We start from the raw sequence: 20,893 nt of genomic DNA, 5'->3' as shown, positions 1-20,893 counted from the left end.
ATACCTTTCTTGCCATGGAGTCCATGAAGCTTTGAACAGGTTTTTAGCTTTAGCCCAGTGGCTGTTTGATCTCTTTTATTTGTCATCATCGCTGAGGCCGTGGAAATCTTGTGGTGGTCTGGCCATGCACAGCTCAGCTGCATAGCCTGAGTGGAAGAACAACTAACAGGACATCAGGTAATTGGGAAATTGAAGGGCATCTTTAATATTTTCAAAACAACTGTTAAATTCAAAGCTTGGACAAAAAACCAGACCTAATATTCTCCTCTGTAGGCAGAGCAGAAATGGGGTTGGTAAAGGACTTGGGGTTAGAAAATCTCATTGAAAAAGTGATTTTTTGGAGGAAATTAATGTCCTCTTGCCTTGCTGTCACCCTGGCCGTGCTCAGCCACCCACAGAAATATTGGCATCACCCTGTGAGTGTGAAGTTGTTACCCCAGTGGTGCAATTCCTGTGTCAGTAACACAAATATTCACATTCTGGTAGTTTGTGGTTCCTCGGGGGCAATCCTTTGAACTTGAAAAGATCAGAACTAATCTGGCTCCAGCACAATGGAGCTTCCACTTGTGATTCATCATTGATTTATCAGCTGGAGCTCCCATCCTGCCAGCTTTTGTCAGTCTTTTCAAGGCTCCTAAAAACCACGAGGAATTTTGGGTTCATGCTGCAATTCTGTTTAGGATCAGGTTTGGGGGTTTTTTGCAGTTCTGGTGCCTGTGCTTGGTTCTGGCCTCTGTGATTCCATCAGAGCAGAACTGTGCTCCCTCTAAATTCAGGGAATGTTGTGTCTGGGAGCACCTGGACTGCTCCAAGTGCTGGAAATGGAAGAATTATCTCAGCCTCCTTCTATTTTCTTCCTCCCCAAACAGGTTGTCTTGGAAAAAAACCCTCCCTTGGTATCTTGGAAAACAAACTCTTATTTTTCTCAGACTCTTCTCTATGATTATTTCATGCTTTGCTCATTCTTCTGTCAGAATTTTAAAAAAAATTGTTTTTTTTTTTGAACCCCAACATTTTTCCCTTTTTCCACCTTACTGATAAATAGAGGAGATACCTCTGCTGTAAATGATTTCAGGGTGATTTTGATGGTGGGACTGGATAATTTTTAAAGTCTCTTCCAGCCTCAATAATTCTGCGAAATCTGTGAGTTTTTGTGCAGTTTTGCAGGGATCCAGAATTAGTAATGAGATATTTTTATACCTGCTGGCTTGGCAATGGCAACAGCCTCCTGTTTTTCTCAAAACTTAAATGTTTTTAAATTCCTTATTTGAGATTTTTACAAATTTAAAGCCACGAGCATCTGACTGGGATTAATTTCTGGATCAAAAGCAAATAATCTCACAGCTCTTCCAGTTCTTCCCAGATAAATTCCTCGTTCTCTGCAGCTTTCTGCCCCATCCTACATTGATAAGGAAATTTAGGATAGGAATAAGGAGAATTATTTCACATTTTGGTCCGTTTATGTGTGTTTTGTATCAAATTTTGTGTGGCAGAGGAAATGAATTGATAAAAACCTCGAAGTAATAGAATAGTCTTGGGATTCCCAGGCTTGGAGGAGATAAATAAAGGAATTCAGCTGTGTTCTGTTTAGGGATCATTTTAGTTTATCTCAGTTCTGTGTCTGTGTGGAGTGGGTGTATTAAATGTACAGAATATACAGCTCAATAGTTTTTAAATGACCAGAATGAACAAATATTTATTTATTTTTGTCTTCCCTGTGCCAGTAATTCCCTTTCCTGTAGTGTTTTATCCATTAAAATCTTGAGGTATAACCTGAAACCACCTGGCCTGCAATAATCAAAGCAGGTTTTTTTATTTAATCCAGTGAAGACTTAAAAACTATTTCATAAATGACAGGAAGGAAGCAACTTCTGTCTGTATCTGAGTAGATATTTTCAATATTTAAATAAAACATGGAGTTCTACAAATAACTTAAAGGGCAGTGGGGTGGAAGTGGTTTGATTAAAAAACAAAAAAAAACCAAGAGGAAACCAGACTATTTTAAAGAGCTTTTTTTGCCATTTCAGTTTGATTTTCTCTCTTTTAATCTTTTAAAACACATCTGGATCATCAAGTCACTGGGTGGAATAAAAAATTTCCTTTGGTAACTTCATTATGTTATAGATTTCTCCAATCTAGGGCGTTGCTTAGGCGTAAAATCAATATTGCACTGCAGACACAGACTTTTATATCCCAAACTTCCAGCTTGGCTCATGGAACTTGCCTTGCTCAAGATGTTTCCTTCAGCTAAAGCTCAGATATTTACATCCATTTTCAGTCGAGCTGTTGTAGCTGGCTAAGATCTGTTTTGAGAGAAATAAAAGCACAAATGTCAACAATACCTGTGCTTGGTGATATTCTGTTATACCAGGGTATTAAATAGCCCAGAGCATAGATTGGTTTTGACCTCTTCTTTTACAGTCTTTGTAAATTTGGATGTAAATTTTTTATTTATTTCTTAGGGAAATGCAAATTATTGCTTTGCATAACATCAGACAGGGTGTGGATTTCTTTACACAGTCCTCACTGTAACATTGTTTTCTTCAGATAAATCACCCTGGTATTAAAAAAAAAGAGGACATATTATTTATAAAGGATAAACTTTCTTAAATTATTATATTTTATTTTTTTAAGTTTGCCCTGGACTTGCTCGTTTTTCAGGTAGAACAAGGCACAGCTTCAAACATAGAGTGTAGATAACTTGCTTTTCTAAAAGACAGGGGAAATACTTGAATAATCCCATGATTCCAGAAGTTTGGACTTTGTAGCAATATTAAAGGTAGTAAGATTTGGGAATAAGGTAATAAGATTTGGGGAGGGAAGTGCCCAGAGCAGCTGTGGCTGCCCCTGGATCCCTGGAAGTGTCCAAGGCCAGACTGGATGGGGCTTGGAGCAACCTGGGATAGGGAAAATGTCCCTGCCCATGGCAGGGGGGTAGAATGAGGTGATTTTTAAGGTCCCTTCCACCCCAAACCATTCTGGGATTCTGGGATCTCTTTATCAGAAAGCAGATCAGGAGGTGCCTTGATTACCATGTGTACAGATTTCCAAAGAAACAAAATACTGGGGACTAAAGGATGGATTTAGAAGAGAAAACCCATTTCAAGGACCAACATCTGTGCACTGAAACCACAAAAGCTCAAATCAGAATAATGCACACGTTTTTAACTGGGAGTTTGATTAGCCACAGGAAAAATATTCCGAGGGAAGCAGTGATTTCTTCCAGTGTTGATGTCTCCAGATCAAGGCTGGCTGTCTTTGTAGAAGACAGAATTTAGGCAGAGAGAAGTTTCTGAGCTCAGCACAGGAGTAAAACTCTTTTAATATTTATATTTAATGACCTGAACCGCCCAGGTTACTCCTCTGATCTAATTCTCCTTTGGATTTTAAGTCTCCAGGCCATGACTCCATGAAAGCCATAAACCCCATGATCTGTGGAGGCTTTGGAGAATTTCAGTCTGAACTTACAAAGTCTTTAAGCTGCTTTTTACTTGCATGACCAGCACAGAAAATGTAAAGCAATAGGTACAGATCCCTTGCTATGAGAGAAGCCAACAGCTGGGCTCTTTCTGAGGGTGTTTTGGGTGGGGAGAAGGAATAATCTCCCTCACACACACATTAAAATTAGGGAATGCCTCAGCAAACCACCTCGTGTGAGTCTTCAGGTCAAATTTGCAGCAACAAAACAAATCCATTCTATTCAGCTGGGGTGGGTTAGCAGAAAAAATAAGAAAGAGGTAAATAAATAAAAGAGGAAAATATTTTGCTCTCTGTTCCAAATTGTGAGTGCTGGCTGTGCTCAGATCTCGGACGACTTCACTGCAAGTATTGCTTTAAGTATTTCTGCTCTGCAGCACCTCGGTGTGCTTTGGATTGGTTTGGTGCCTGTGAAGACTCAAACCTGACTTTCACACTCCCTGTGCCACCTGTGTTTGCTGCATAGGCTGAGATCAGGATCCCTGGGCCTCTATCCTAAACCAGGATGAGATAACAGCAGTTTTTGAGTCCTGGAAACCCGCAAAGTTATGTTTGTGACTGACTGGAGACTCAGGGCCTCCTCCTTAGTGCAGGACAGCTGGCAGGTGGTGGTTGTGGTGTCCTGTCAAATTCTGGCTCATCATGGAATATTGTGAGTGGGGAGGGACCCACAAGGATTATCCAAATCCATCCTCTGGCCCTGCCCAGACCCCCCAGCAATCCCAGCCTGGGCATCCCTGGCAGCGCTGTCCAAACGCTCCTGGAGCTCTGGCAGCCTCGGGGCCGTGCCCATTCCCTGGGGAGCCTGGGCAGTGCCCAGCAGCCTCTGGGGGAAGAACCTTGTCCTAAATATCCCCCTAACCCTGCCCTGGCCCAGCTCCAGCTGCTCCCTGAGTCCTGTCCCTGTCCCTCTGAGGAGCTGCAGCCCCTGAGGAGTCTCCCCTCAGCCTCTCCTGCTCCAGCTGGACATCCCAAGTGCCCTCTCCTTGTGTGGCCCCTCCAGACCCTTCCCCATCTCGGTGTCCCTCCTTTGGGTGCTCTCTAAGACTTTTAGATCTTTCTTCTATCGTGGCACCCAAAACACCCCCAGCACTCGGGGCGAGGTGACCCAGCTCAGAGCTGGCAATCCAGAGCAGCTCCAGAACTCCCTGCAGGCCTGTGAGGAGTTTGTCCCTTTCCTCTCCTCACACAGAGATTAAATCTAAATCTCCAGGCCAGTCTAAGCAGCCAGGGCTCAGCAGCAAGGCTTTTTGGTACTGGCATGGGGAGGGGACAAGGCTGGCAGGGGTTTGTGACTCGGTGCCAGCAAGTGCCCTCTGCAGGGGTGATGAGCACTTTGAATGAGGCTGAAAGAGGGGCTGCAGTTCAGGGTCTGGATGCTGAGGGTTACTCCAGGATTACTGATCACAGCCAGCTCCCAGCAGCAGGGTCTTTGAAGGGAAAACCATGGAATACCAACACAAGCTGGGATGAACACGCTGTGATCAACCAGGACCTTAGGCCCTCAAATGATGTTACAATCAGAATAACTAGGTTGCTGCTCTGTCTCCCTGTACCAACTACTTATGCAGAAATCTTTCTTTCACAGTTCACAACACAGAGTTTAAGGCTTGCAGCAGAGCAGCAACACTTCCCAAACCATCCATCTCCTGTCCTGGCGGCTGCTGCAAGCAAGAAAACAAGCAAAATAAAAAATACTTGCACTGCAGGTTAAGCAGGGCAAGGAATTAATCAATGCTGCTCTTCCATGTGTGTTTGCAGGCAGACATTGTGTGTCTCTTATTGGTTTCAGATGCTTTTCCTGGGATTTGAAACCTTTAAAACACATCCATAGCTTCCCAAATTTTGCTGACTCACGTGCTGAGGCGTGGCGTGCTAAAAGCAGTTTATTAACATTCCCCAGAGCAGGGAGAGAAATGTGGTAGTTCCTGTAGCCATCCCAGTTTTCTGCTAACAACTGGATAATTCTTAAATGATGAGTTACAACCTGATGGAAGCTGCACAAGGAATGTGGAATACATTATGTCAGGCTTTCTCCACTCCACTTGATGCTTTAAGGGCTCTGTTTCCCTCAGCCAAGAGGCAAATCTCCGTGCAGACTTTTCCTACATCTTCCCTACATGCAGAAACCTCATCTTTAAAGAAGGGAATAGAAACATTTTGCATGTGGCAAGATGTTTGTTGCACCAAGTTTTAAAGGATTTTTTTTCTAGTGGTACCTGTGCAAAAGACAAACATTGAGAGGAATTTTATTTTTCATTAATTTGAAAGTATTTTATTGAAGAAAAGTTACTGAGGGGTAATGGTGTATCATAATCCTGTTGCCACTGTTTGTTAGGGTTACTTTAAACTTGAGAAACAGAGAAATAATAATTTTATAAATGATAATTTCGAAATTAAAATCAGAAATTTTGATGTACAAAAGCGGCAAAGAGGACAAATTGCTGACAACTCATTAAAACACCTCTTTTCATTGGTAATTAACAGTAAAAGACACCAAAGCAGAGAGTCTCAGGCTGTAAAAGCTGTTATTTTCCTTTCTTGACCAGTTCTGTGTGGAGTTTCTTCTCTAACAAAATTTTGGAAACAGCACTTTAAGGAAAATTCAGGCAAATGTCAGTAAATGGCTGAGTTTGGATATGATAGGAATGATAATAGAGACAATTTCCCCACTGCAGCGCTGCCAGGATTCTGAACACAGGCAGGAAACAGAACAAACTGCCCAAATGGGGAGGAAATTGGGAGAGTTTGTGCAAGTTTGGAACTCCAGGATGGGCTGACAACAGAATCAGTTGATTTTCTACCACAGCAAAGCCTTACCAGGGAATATCAAGGTGTTTGCAAGCCCCTTCTGCCAATCGTGGGTTTCCACCTTCCAGGATTAGCTTAAAGCAGTGTTTTGCAGGCATCTCCTCTGTCTGAGCCCCACGCCTCTTTCTTGGTTTAGAATTTGGTGTCACCCTCGTTCAGAATTAAGGGATGGAAGTTGTGGTGTCCTATATCCTGTTCAGCCTGGGGAAGAGAAACATCTTCTAGTGCCTAAAGGGGCTCCAAGAGAGCTGGAGAGGGACTTTTCATGAGGGCATGGAATGACAGGACAAAGGGGAATGGCCTTAAGCTGGAGGAGGGCTGGATGGGAGATTGGGCAGGAATTGTTCCCTGGCAGGGTGGGCAGGCCCTGGCACAGGGTGCCCAGAGCAGCTGGGGCTGCCCCTGGATCCCTGGCAGTGCCCAAGGCCAGGCTGGACATTGGGGCTTGGAGCAGCCTGGGACAGTGGGAGGTGCCCATGGCAGGGGTGGCACTGGATGGGCTTTAAGGTCCTTTCAACCCAACCATTCTGGGGTTCCAGGATTCTGTCTCTCACAAATCCATAACCTCGTGCTGATGAGAGACAAGCCAAGGTCCTCCCGAGCTCTTTCACTGAGCCCTGGGCTGTGTGGGACCCAGATGCTCTGCAGATCCCACCAGAACAGCAGCAGAGCACGTGTGACTTCACAGAATGGAGCAGAGACAACAAAAATAACCAACTAAAAGGGACAAAAACGTGCAGAGTGCCTGGGGGATGGGCAGTGAGGCGTTATCCAGACATGGATTTGTGGTATCTGAGTTCCCAGGGTAGAACAGCCCTGCAGGGACACGGAGACAGCTTATCACACATGGCCTTATCTCCAGAGGGGTGCAGGAGCTCGAGGCAGGCACAAGGTGGACGGGAGGGAAGGTGGAATCAGGTGGCCAAGAGTTCACTGCTCTAAAAGGGCACTCCCTTTTCCATCTTCCATCCCCTACACCCGAGCTGGAATTTGGTTTTGCACTCAAGCTGCCGTGCGGAGCAGACAAAAATCACCGGCTGCATCAGGAGCTCCCAATTTTAATGCTTCTCCACATTTTTTTTGTGTAGTGACAGATGAGATGCCCCACTGCTAAAGCAGCACATGGGCAGCTTGAGGGATATTCATTTACAAAGTGGTTCTGCAACAGAGCAATGCCATATTTTGCTAATGTCAAAACTTGGAAGTGGGAGATAAAAGGGCAGCTTTTACCTCAGAGAAAACAAAGGCATGAGAGGTGAAGCTGTGGGGAAAAAAATTCATGGTGATCTTTTTTTTTCTCAATCCACTGAGCAACCACAGGATTCTGTGGCTGTTTTCTGTCAAAAGAGATCAAAGATGGATTGGAAAGCAAAGATGAATTTCAGAGTTGCTCCCCTAGGGATGGACAGTCCTGGCTTCCATAAAGCCAACCATAATTTCCCAGAAATGCTCGGAGAATCCTGCTTGGCAGTCGTGCAATAGGAGTGAACAAATGCACTAGTTCTTTATCTGAAATATCAAGACTCCTTTTCTTTACCATGGAATTGATCCTGTTTATGAGAGTATGAAAATACAAATCTGGGAAATAGAAAAAAACTGGTTTATTCTTGCCTTAAAGTCACACTGTATTGCAGGATAAGCTAATAAAAGGAAAGGGATTAATGGAGAGGTGACACTTTGTAGAAATGGTGCTCCAGGAAAGAAATACAACTTCTGTATGTCCACACCAGCAAGGATTTTCTGTGTTCTCATTCCCAGGTCGCTGCGTGTCAGCTCTGTATGGACAAATTTGGGCTGGGATTTGAATGAAGCCTTTGAATTTCTGCCTCATTTATAGCTTTTACTGAATCTACTCAGCTCCATCTGTTCAGGGAGGGAGCTCTGTAAGCTGAGCAGGCAATAGAGAAGTAATTACTAGAATAGGAAAACCTCCATGAGTTTGCTAAGGGAAACATGGATTTGGGTAAAAAATGAACAGTGGTGCATTTGAAATGAACATCCTGGACATGGATGTGAGCTCTGACTTCATGGAATCACAGAGTCATGGAATGGTCTGAGGTGGAAGGACCTTAAAGCCCATCCAGTGCCCCCCCTGCCATGGGCAGGGACACCTTCCACTGTGCCAGGCTGCTCCAAACCCCATCCAAGCTGGCCTTGGGCACTGCCAGGGATGGGAAATCCACAATTATTGAACAGAACAGAATGGAATAGAGCAGAATAGCTGAGCTGGAAGTGACCTACAAGAATCACCCAGTTCCAGCTGGAGTATCTCTGTAAGACTTTCTGCTCTCCCCAGTATCATTTTGTTCCTCATCCTTCATCAGCTGATGCCTGCAACCTGTTGGTTTCACCTTTCCTCTATGATGAATAGAATAGTTTATACACAGAATTTTTAGCATTTCTTAACACTCAGAGGAAAGGTGTTCAATCAAATGATCATTTCCTGTGATGCATTTAGATAGTTAACATTCCTGGTTAATTAAATACAGTGGCCAAGCTTCACTTATTAGCTGAATATTCTCTAACAATTAAGAAGGTTATTTTCCTTCAGAGTTTCTTATCTTGTGATTCATTCATAACATTTCATTTTTCATTATTTTCTCTCTTGACTTTCCTGTCTCTGGGTTACACCCAGCAATCTCTTGACCTTTAAGAACTGGCAGCACTTTGTTGGGTTTCTTTCTGTTTCAAACCTCTTTTACCTTCTTGACAGCCCAAGATTCTCTCTGGGCTCACATATTTGCTTGAAAGAACCCCAGTGAAATCAATAATTTCATTACTGAGTCTAGATGCTGCATGTTGTTATTTTTTCTATTTTTTTCAAAACTTAATTGTGGTTTCTCCTCTGCGAATATTCAGTGTCTCCCTCTTTGTTTGCTAAACCTCTAAGTACCCCATTTTCTACATCATCCTCATCAGAGTGGAGAGTCTTAATTGCATCAGGTACAGCCTGGATTTGATATCTCAACTTCTGCATTATCCTGATGGATGTGACAGCATCCAGCAGGATTCCAGGACTCTCTTTCCCATTCAATCAGCTTTACACTTGCAAATTTAATTTAGTTCTTTTTGTGCTTTGCTGCCCATTTCTGCTACTTTCGAGGGTACTGGGGGGGTCACACTGGTGAAGTTACTATGAATATTAATTTATAATGAATATTAATTCACAGTCTTGCACATCCAGGTCGTTATGTGAGGGGTTTGGTGCCAGCTCCCTGCTCCAGCAGGGCCATCCCAGAGCACAGGGCACAGGATGGTGCCCTGATGTGTCCCTCCTGTGCTGGTGTTTGGTCATTCCTGCTGAAGCCATGAATTGCACGGATGTTCCCAGCTTCCAGATCCATTCCTGACTCATGGGATGAGCAAATCTGTGCTGTGTGCCTTCCCCCCATCCATATAAGTTGGTATTTAAAACTCTGCAGTGGTTGTGTCAGCTCCTTCAAGTGCCAGCTTTTCCCCATAGGGATCTAATTTGCATTAGGAAGATAAAAGGGAAATTCAAATGTTCAGGAAGAATTTCTTTTTCCACCTTGCTGAATCCTTTTTCTGCCATTGTGTCTTCAGACCTTTAAACCCAGAATTTAATACAGAGAACGTGCTGGATCCAGGCAGGGGTGTGAGGCTCAAGCCACTGCAAGTGTGTGGCCAGGAGGGGTGAATTGGGTGATGGAGGCACAAAAATCAGGAGTAAAACTCAGCAGTTGAATCAAATTAAAGAAAGATCCCAACTGATGACAGTGGAATTGGGATGAATCCCTGTGGGGATTTAGGACAAAGCTGAGAACCCTTCTGCTTCCCTGATTTTCCTATTCACAGGTGCACCAAATGGGTTTTCTTTCTTGTCCTAAAATAGCTCTGCCAAACTGCAACCTTCAGGAAAAAATCAGAATTATTCATGGTGTCTGAACTGTTAATGGGAGTAATTAACACTACAGATAATAACATCATATTCTTATCAGAATGTTCCTGCCTCAAATTCTTAGCAGAAACTCTGTGTGTACCTGAGCAAACAACCCCATGAACTTTAAACCCTTTCTGGAGGTTATCCATGAAGATATTTGTTTAAAAACAACCTCCCAAGATAGTTTTGGAAGTCAGGGAATGACACTGCACGTGGAGCCCAGAAGGTCAGGGCATGACCAGCTACGTGCACTCAAATTATTCCAAACCCACTGAATTCCCTTGTTTCCCGTTCTGTTGTTATTTTGGAGATTCCCTTCATTTCCCTGCACTCCAAGGGACACTTTTCCTTCCCTTTCCAATAGGGACTGGTGTCAGCTGTTCAGAAACCAGGGAATTGCCCTTTGAAGGGTGGTAAAACCAGAAATTTGGAGACCTAATCGTGCTGAGTTGTCCAACTTTCTCAGAGAATCCTAACAGGAAGGTGAAATAAATCCTGAGGGCAGGGATGGAGTGGGAAAGGAGAAGGGCTGATTTCTGTTTCTGCCCAAAGCACCAAAGGCAACGTTGTGGGCAGGTTTGAAACCTTCAGGAATAAATCAGCAGTGTGCTTTGTGCTTTCAGAATACGAAATCGAGAGATCCTTTTTCCTGAGGATGAAGTGTGTCCTGGCCAAGAGGAATGCAGGGCTGACATGCAGTGGCTACAAGGTAATGCATCTAAACTCCTTTTCCGCCCCTCAAATATATGATGATTGACAATAAACAAACTTATTTATTTAGGTGTTTGGTTTTTGGGGTTTTTTTTATGTATGTGTAGCTGAGAGCAAAGTTTGTGACGAAAAGAATCAGAAAAGATTCCAAAAATACCGCACTTGATCACAGATCCCCTCAGTAATTCAAATCTAAATTTTGGGGCACATTCCCTCATCTTGGTCCCTGTTCTCCCAGCCTGGGAATTCTCTGGAGCCCAGCCATGGAGCTGCCAGGAGAGCACACAGCTCAGTCTTATTCCCCCATGGAACTGGAGGCAGGTGAGGCAGGAACCCAGACACAGGAATCTGGAAATTTTCCACATCCCACCCGGTTGCACAAGGCACCTCCTTGGCCTCAACATTAAAAAATCCCAGCCATTGCCATCACCTCGGGGTAGAATTGTACTAAAGCACTAAATCTGTTTATAAACCTTACAGTTTGTATGGGTTTTTTATTTATGACATGAAATCAGAAGCCATGGCAAACACTGGAGTCATAGAATACCAGCTGTCCTTTGGGCATTTTTTATTTTCATCTTTACAGGCAGTTTTTATTTTCAGATGTGCAGGTAGTTTTTCTTTTCAACTTTGCAGTAGTTTTCACTTTCAGATATGCAGTTAGTTTTTATTTTCATCTTTACAGGTAGCTTTTATTTTCATCTTTACAGGCAGTTTTTGTTTTCAGATCTGCAGTAGTTTTTATTTTCAGCCTTTTAGTAGTTTTCACTTCCAGATGTGCAGTTACTTTTTATTTTCATCTTTACAGGTAGTTCTTATTTTCAGCTTTGCAGTAGATTTTATTTTCACCTTTGCAGGCAGTTTTTATCTTCAGATTTGCAGGTAGTTTTTATTTTCAACTTTGCAGCAGCTTTTACTTTCAGATCTGCAGGCAGTTTCCTTTTCAGATGTGCAGGCCGTTTTTATTTTCAGCTTTTCAGGCAGTTTTTATTTTCAGATGTGCAGTAGTTTTTATTTGCAGATGTGCAGTAGTTTTTACTTTCAGCTTTTCAGGTAGTGTTTTTCAGCTTTTCAGGTAGTTTTTATTTGCAGATGTGCAGTAGTTTTTATTTTCAACTTTGCAGTAGATTTTATTTTCATCTTTGCAGGCAGTTTTTATTTTCAGATTTGCAGGCAGTTTTTATTTTCAGATTTGCAGGTAGTTTTTATTTTCAGCTTTGCAGTAGTTTTTATTTTCAGATTTGCAGGTAGTTTTTATTTTCAGCTTTGCAGTAGTTTTTATTTTCACCTTTGCATTTGCTGCTCATTGATCTGCCCAGCACAACTCTGCCTCCATCAGGGAGGGTAATTCCCATTCATTCTGGTGGGGATTCATTTTGAGTCATTCAAAACCCAAAAAACAAAGCCTGGAAGAGGAGCAGAGCTCTCTGCAGGAATGTGCTCAAGGTGCAGACATGGATCTGGCTGTTTACACTCTTCCCTACCTGGCTGCACTGATAATTCTTCATTACACTGAACCCTGTTTGCTCAGCTGCTCCCCAGCAAAAATGGTTCTGTCCCAAAGCTGAATCTGAAATCAGGTAAAAGAGCAGAGCTTGCAGTCGTGGTGTCTCTGCGTGGCTTTGGGGCTTTTTGGGTTTTTTAAATTCCCAATTATCACTGTTAATCAGGGGCATCACTTTCTTTGGCTCACTATTAGAAGTTTGCACAGTGAAAAGTAAAGGATTCTTTCAGCTGGCCTAAATTTATTCCCTTTGACTGTGCTTAAAGTCAGGACTTAATTTTTAAGACATCACCTCATTAGCTGGAGCACAGGAAAAACTCACGGAGCAAGTGATGTGGGAATTGAGATCTGCTGAGATATCTTCTTACTGTACTTTTGCTAAACAAATCACTGGATGACTGGAAAAGAGGAAGGAAGGAAGGTTAAACAGGAGGGACCTATTTACAGGTGATGTTTGGTGGGTTGTTCAAAGCACTAAATACACTGACAATTAATTCCTTTCCACAGGACACAGTTAAAAGCCAAACAGACAGAGAAATTAAGATAAAGGATGTGATACTCCTGCTGCTTGGAGCAGAAAATTGGCAGGGGCACTGATGATTCCTGAGCACCAGCACCACACTAAATAAATCTCATGGCCTGGAATAGTCCCCAGGTTACATTTCCCCCTCCTCTTTAGCTGACACTGAATTTTTACAGTCTAACACTGTCATTATCACCTCTGTGAGCAGCAATTGTATACAGGGATCCCGAAATCTGATCTCGGGAGCCTGGGCTTGGTCACCTGGCAAAAAATACCCTCTGAACTTGAGCAGAGAACTTAAAACTCATTTCTTGTGCATTTGCATAAACATCAGGTAATTTTTATTGCATTGTGATGCATCAATACCCACTGGGTTTTTAAAGTGCCTGTTTTACATGGGAATAATAACTCATTAAAATGTAAATGTTTTTATTCCTCTCTGAGTGTATGTGGGAGAGAGATGGACATTTAAAAAAAAACAACTTCCAGATTTCTTTTGGTCAATGAACAGGAATTCTGGCTGTATCTACAAGAAATCTGTATCAAGGAGCTTAAAGTATTAATTAGAAAGCAATTAGACAGTCCCCAGAGAGGAGGTGCTTTAACACTGGATTAATCACGCTGTCAGCAAACACAAAACTGCGCTTACCGAGTCTTAATCTCCATTTACAAATTAACTGCAATCAACAGACTACCCAGAATTTAATCTTAAATCTCTATAAGCTCATTGGGACTGGGTGGGCAGCAGATCTGGGGCTTTTCCAGCAGATTCTGAGTGTGTTTTCCCCTTTTTCCAGGTGATCCACTGCAGTGGCTACTTGAAGATCCGTCAGTACATGCTGGATATGTCCCTGTATGATTCCTGCTACCAAATCGTTGGGCTGGTGGCCGTGGGTCAATCTTTACCTCCCAGTGCAATCACTGAGATCAAGCTCCACAGTAACATGTTTATGTTCAGAGCCAGTTTGGATTTAAAATTGATATTCCTCGATTCCAGGTAAGCAGCTCTTTCATCTCCAGAGCCGAGCGCTCACATAAACTGCCGTGGTTTCCAAACGGGTCAAAACATCCGTGAAAAAATCAAGCAGTCCAAAATAGATCTGGAACTCCAAGGCCATGGGAGCCTTCAAAGCCCTTCAGGCAGCTGGATAGACCAGACTTTGTCTGGAATGCCAAGAAATAAGAGCCTGTCCAATTTAACCTGGAGTTACCTGCACTTTTAGAGCCAGCTAAAGCGTTTTTGCTGGGAGGACTGGTCACAGGAGCAGTGATATGTTTTTTACCTGACAGGATATAAACATACAAAGCCAGCAAAAGGAATGAGGAAGTACCAAAAAAAAAAAAACCAAAACAACCAACCCAACCTAAAAACCAAGACTAAAAGTGGAATACTGAGATTAAACAACTTGCTGGAGTCATCCAGAAAGCTTTTGACAGAGCAGTAAGGAAAGAGTGTTCTGTATTTTAATGTAATGCCTTAAGCATGAAACCAACACTAATGAGGGGCTTGTTAGAATGGAAATTAATTCCATTGGCTACTACACATGAAAACAAGACCTTCTTAAACAAAATTTTGGGAGAAACAGCTGAGCAAAGAGAGCCCTGTCTCCACTCTCAGGTGATGGAGCTCAGATGAGCACAGCATCGGAACTGAAATTCATTTCTCTGCTTTTGAAGCAGGTACCTTGTAGGATACAACAGTACTTTGCCCAGTGCAAACCTTGAAGGGAAAATCCCAAATACACAAAGTATTGACAAGATGATCACTCCTCAGAAATTCCCCCGTGTGTCCCATATTCCCCATTTCCCTGGATTTGCAGGGAATATATTCATGTAGTGAAGGTGTGACAAAGACTCTGTACCCAAAAGAGTGGAGTCACCATGCAAGAAGAGGCTTTTCTCCCTGCTCAGCCCAGGAGACAGTGGCTCCATCGGCTGCTGGGACACAAAGAACTCGTTGTTTCTGGAACCCTTCCTCAGTTTTTGGCACGCGTTGCTTCGCGCAGCGGCTACAAAGGAGCACGAGGGATTTAGCAACACGTCCTTGCATGTGGAGAAGAGGAAATGATGTGCCTGGGAGGAACTGCCTGCAGACGGAAGTGTCTTCAAAGGCCACGGAACAAGCAGAGGTGTTGACAGGAGCAGGGATAGACCCAGAGCTGTTGCAGAGCTCTGTTTACCGAGGAGCAGATGGGTGTCATCCGCACACGGGGACAAGCAGGGGAATTCAGCCTTACCAAAGCCTTTTGCTCTCCCAGCTGAGCAAACCAAACTGCATTTGCTCAGAACACGGGCATATTAGGAGTTAGGAAGAAATGGTTTCAGGCTTGGTTCTGGTTTCCATACAAGGGGATGGATCTTGAGATGTAACAGTCACAGCAGAGAGCACGAAAGCCATGGGCAGGAGCAGTTCAAAATCCCTTTCTAGACACCTGACACAACATAAAACATGCAAGAGTTCATTCCCAGAGGTCACTGGAAGAAGGAGACAATCACTTCCCTCCAAAGTGAGCTGCTCACTCTGATTTTCGTGGTGCATTCATTGCCAGGTGGCTTACAAAGACTTTAAAGACCTCAAGAGGCCAGAATTGATCACTGGGGCGAGTTCTGCTTCCTTCTGTGTGTCCTGTCACCTGCAAAGCACCACCTGGAGAGCCCAGACTGGTTGAGGGATTGATTTTATGTTAAGGAAGTAAAACAGCTGAGTTTTTTTCCAGAGTCAAACCTTTCCGAAATTTTGGTGTCCTAGTAATTGTCAATAATGTTTTTTTTTGTCACCAGCTTCAAAGTGAGACTGCACCTCTGGGAAAATTAACCCCTGGCTTGGGTTTATGGTGCTTTGGTTGGGTTTGGATGAGCTGTTTCTGTACTCACCAATGGGGCAGGATGGAGCTACAACTCTAGTTTTAAGTGTGCTGAAGTCAGAAGGAGAATTGAAATCTGATCAGGATCTTCCCCCAGTATTTTGTGACCTTGATAGGCTTCAGTGAGGATTTGGGGTGAGCACACACTGCAGAGGAGAAACACAAACACATACTCAAAGGCATTTTGATGTTGTGGTCCTTCAGAAGAATCTGAGCCCTCAACCCTCTCAAGCAGAAAGTTCTCGGTCTCTGTGGGGTCCACAGGGCTGGTTAGAGTCAGGGTATGAGTAGAAAGGATGCATAATAGTCACAAAATAAAAACGAATCTAGTCAAAATGTACATTATCTGCAATCCCACAATGCCATGTGTTGCTTGAGACCCCCTAATCATTTCTGTGGACACTCCTGTGTTATTCCCTGGTGCTGTGCATCCAGTGGGAAAGTTCAGACCAGGAACATCCTTTGGAAGTCCATGTCCTGACCATCCCCTCTCAGCTCATAGCATGAAGAGGCTTGGGGCATTTAAACTGGGTTCCTTCAATCTGAACTGGAGGACAACCTCCAAGAGAACCCCTGGGACACTTCAACTTTAATAAAAGATTTCGCTCCACAGGCCTAGGCTAGAGCTAGTCCCAGGTAAAACTCTTGGAACTGAAATGTGCGGGTGCATCTGCTGCTGCAGAAGTAGATCCTCGGCAGGGGCAATTTCACTGTCAGCTCACCTGCTAAGGGACTGTGTCACTTGTGAATTCCTCACTGTTCTGCCTTTTCTAGGCAAAGAAAGCCCAGGACAGCACAAAACACCCCCATCAACCCTGAGTGAACAAGCCACAGTTTGGCTGAGTGGCACGTTGTACTTCAAGGACTATTTTTTCCTCAACTAAATAAACAAAAGTCCATTTTGAAATAAAATTTTGACTCTTCAGGTCTGACCCAATGTAAGTCTGCTCTCTGTATCTGGTTCTTTAACATCTGCAGAGATGCTGCTGTTTCCAATTCGTTCCATTCTTCTACTTCTGGGATATTTTTTGGAAGTCTTGCCTCAGCTTTCCTTTCCTCACCCTGTGGTCTTCACACCTCCTTTTCTTTCCACGTTCTCAGCTGGAATAAGCTCCTGCTTTGTACTCCTGTTAGGCACCAGCCTGAACTTATTCTCAGGCCCTGATCACAGCTCCTGTGGCCCAACACACCTTCTACACTCGTAGCTTTGCAAAATGAAAATGTGTCAGCAGCCCACAAGAGAGGTTTTATTGCTTCGTGAGCAGCTCCTCGAGTGGAACTTTGTGCGAAGCATCCTGCACGGCAATGGCAAAAGCCCAAGGTGGAAATCAGTAAAAGAGCTCTTTTTCCTGCCTGGGTGTACCAGGGAAAAGCTGCACCTTGCTTTGGCTGGGCTGAAAGGTTTTATTTTCTTGTAAAGGTGAGGTTTCTGTTTCCAAAACTAACATTTCATCCTGCAGCTTCCAGGCACCTGATTCGTTGGCACAATCGAATGTTAGGTACATGAAACTGAATATTCCTAGAGATTTTGTTTATTACACATTCTTCCTTTTCCAGGGTCACGGAATTAACTGGATATGAACCCCAGGATCTGATAGAAAAAACCCTCTACCACCACGTCCACGGCTGTGACGTTTTCCACCTGCGATACGCTCACCATCTGTGTAAGTACCTGGGCTGGAGGCACAGGGAGGACGTGGAGCTGCTGGAGAGAGGCCAGAGGAGGCACCAGGATGAGCAGAGGGATGGAGCAGCTCTGCTGGGAGGAAAGGCTGCCAGAGCTGGGATTGTTCAGCCTGGAGAGGAGAAGCTTTGGGCTGAGCTCAGTGGGGCCTTGCAGGGCCTGAAGGAGCTGCAGGAAAGCTGGAGAGAGACAATTCCCAAGGCATGGAGGGCCAGGAGCCAGGGAATGGCTTCCCAGTGCCAGAGGGCAGGGCTGGATGGGAGATTGGGCAGGAATTGTTCCCTGGGAGGGTGGGCAGGCCCTGGCACAGGGTGCCCAGAGCAGCTGGGGCTGCCCCTGGATCCCTGGCAGTGCCCAAGGCCAGGCTGGACATTGGGGCTGGGAGCAGCCTGGGACAGTGGAAGGTGTCCCTGCCATGGCAGGGGTGGCACTGGATGATTTTTAAGGTCTCTTCCAACCCAAACCATTCTGTGATCCTAGGAAATATGTTGGGTACAGTGAGAAGTTTTTCAGGCAACAAGCACCATGCTGGAAAGCAGAAAAAATCCTTTCCAAATCTTGACTGGAGACAGATTTTTGAAAGTTCTTGGCTATCACTTTAGGAAACCATTAATTGTATAAATACTCAATATGCTGTGCTTCTGAAAAGAAAACCCACCCAAACCAACTTATCTGGCCAGTTTTATCTTAGGGGATCCAGGCTATTTTGAAAATTTGGAGTTGATTCTGGATTGTGATCTCTTGAAGGAAAAGAAAACCAAAAGATCAAGTGAGTGAGAGGGGAAAAATCTGAACTTTACTAGCCTCTGCTGTTAAAACAAAAACTACGCAGCAGCTCTGCATTCCTCTGAAATATGTTCGTAATAATCATCCCGTGTTTGAAGGGAATGCAATCCCAAAAACTCCTCAGAGGGACATTCATTAATAGCATGTGGATGAGGTTCGGAGAATGGATTGTCAGGAAAAAAATGACACATTTAATAATTTCCCATCTTCCAACAGAGTCACTAATCATATCTTCAAACATCTGGATCTGGGAAGGAGTTCATTCAGTAGCACATTAATTTGAAAAGCAAATTGAGGGAATGGCTGAACTCTGGATTTGGCTCCGTTTGCTGCAACCCATACGAGGCAAAGATGACATCCAAAAACCAATGTCAGGGAATTTTTTTTCCAGATTGCTCCCGTAGGCTGGAAGCAGCCAGAGTCAAATCCTTCTTTTAGGCTTCCTTCTTCCCATTAGTGTGTGCTATTCATGAGGAGCTGGAATATCAAGGAGGTTGTAGCTGTGTTTGGCAAGTCCGAGCTGAAATTCCAAGTGCTGAATTCCACCGGTGCCAGGGTATGCTACACCTGGGAAAGCAAAAGCTGATCTTTACAGCAAGTTCAGATTTACCAAAACATCTCTGAATACTCTGGGCCACTGAGATCTGGAAGAAAGAATGACCAGGGCACGTGGAATATCCTGTCAGGGGCACCCTCTTTGTAGTGGTGACATCAGCATCTGGATGGGACAAAATAAACTCAATATTTCCACCAGACTATTTGAAATACCTTCATCAACCAGCACGGAGATTATGCCACTAGAGCCACAATCACCTCTGGAAAACAGTTTTCCATTTTAGAGCAGCAGGATGGATAATTCTGTGGCTGCCAGTTTGATCCATGTACCACTGGAGTTTTAAATGAAGAGACAAATCATGTTCACTGAATTACCCACCACATCCTTCCACGAGGGAAAAAAACCCCTAGGCCAAATAAGATACCAAGAGCAGTTCTGTAGATTAAAGATAAATGTCTGTAAACTTTAAAAACAGAAGAAAAAATGTGAGCCATGCATAGGAATTTATGAAAGCAGATAAATCCCAAGAAGCACAGAATAATGAGTAATGCTTGGGCAACAGTGGGAACAGTGCAGGGTCATGGTTGGAATACCAAGTAATAGGAATTATTAAACCAGATGTAAAGTGCACAAAGTCCCTCTGGGGAGCACCGTGAGAGCTCCCCCAGCATCCACCAGCAAATGTCTCAGGAACATGAACAGTAAAAGGTTGGCAGGTTCGTTGTACCATTCTGTAAAGCAATCTGATGATGAAGTGTCACCTGATGCTGAAATCCAAAGAGAAACAGCTTACACCTAATAAGGGTATTAAGGGAAAAAAAAAATATAAGCAACCCTAAACTAGGATAACCATTTGCTTTTTTAAAGAGCAAAAAAAAAAGTCCCAAACTGAAGACCTGCAGCAGCTGAACTCTGAGTGAGGTAGCACAGAGAATAAAACAAAGGAAACAGTGAGGGGAACAAGCTGGGAGGGGTATAACAAGAACATCAAGCTGTGGGGGGAAATGTAGATGTGAATATTTGCCTAAGGTGTACTGGCAGCAAAGAGAGTTTCCTGCTTGAAACATTTGATTGGCTTCCAGCTCCAGGAAAACACTTCTGGCATTTGAACCGGTGATATTTATTTCTAGAGCCCCATTAATACACACAGTGTTTGCCCTGAAAAGTGGCCACACAAATAAGGAGGCCCTGCCCAAGGATACTGCATTCTAAAGTGCAGGACAAGAGAGGCTGTTCCAGAACAGACAAAATATCTTTGTGCCCTCAGAGAAATCCCTTCATTTGTGCCATTGTGAGGGGGATTTTGTGCATCCCACGTGTTGCAACATCCCTGCTCTTCCCACAGGAACTTTAACAGGATTCAGCCCTCTGTGCCTTGGCCAGAGTTCCCATCAAACCCTCCTCCTGCTCCCTGGAAGTCACCCTGTGTATTTATGGGGCTTATTTTATAGCAAAGCACAGTTCCACCATCTCTGGTGTTGGGTCTGCCTCTACTTCCCCAGCACTCAAACCTTCTGGCAGAGCAGCACCAGATTTAAGAAGGTCAAAAAAAAAAAGGGTCTGCTGGGCACCGTGCCCTGCCCAGGGGCTGGGCCCATGACACGCCAGGGCAGCTAAAATGGGATCTGTTGCCAGTGTGGAACCAAGAAATCCATTTCTTGGAGTGGTATCCTTCAGTGCAGACTGGGAACTCCCAGCCACATGCCCGGGAGCCTGGTGGAACCTTTTGAAATAGTCCTGTCTGACAGCCCAGCGCCTTTTCCAGCTTCCCTGCTGGAAACCAGCAGCGAGCCACAGCACTGGAACACCCAGTTCCAAAGGGCACATCCAAGGGCCAGGGCTAAAGCCACGGAATCCTCCCCTTTGGACTGCAGCAGAGGCCACCAAGAAGTCTGAGCCTGCACAGATTGTCTGGGTGGTGAATTTGCCTCACTCCCATTCCTAAGGTTTCCTTTTCAGCATCAAACAGGGCAGTTGAGCACAGAGCCAGATGGAAGCTGACCTCACTTACTGTCTCAGTTACTGTCCCTTAGCCAAAGTCAGACTTCCCCCAGATTGCTAAAAAAGCAGGATGCA

The 20,893-nt window shown here is 44.1% G+C and overlaps 1 protein-coding gene across 1 annotated transcript in view; it reads left to right on the top strand.

Annotated features, from left to right (window-relative positions):
• The window catches only part of SIM2 (SIM bHLH transcription factor 2), a 54,010-nt gene that overhangs the window by 17,563 nt on the left and 15,554 nt on the right, over window positions 1-20,893 (top strand). Inside the window, exons 5-7 of the mRNA XM_032101142.1 lie at window positions 10,813-10,898; window positions 13,725-13,924; window positions 17,349-17,455. Of these exons, the coding sequence (XP_031957033.1) occupies window positions 10,813-10,898; window positions 13,725-13,924; window positions 17,349-17,455 (393 nt within the window). The remainder of the gene's footprint in view (window positions 1-10,812; window positions 10,899-13,724; window positions 13,925-17,348; window positions 17,456-20,893) is intronic.

Source organism: Corvus moneduloides, chromosome 2 (assembly GCF_009650955.1).
Source record: "Corvus moneduloides isolate bCorMon1 chromosome 2, bCorMon1.pri, whole genome shotgun sequence".
In the NCBI taxonomy this organism is placed as follows: domain Eukaryota; kingdom Metazoa; phylum Chordata; class Aves; order Passeriformes; family Corvidae; genus Corvus; species Corvus moneduloides.
The sequence above is the reverse complement of the archived record's forward strand: the minus strand, read 5'-3'. Positions and strand labels throughout refer to the sequence as shown.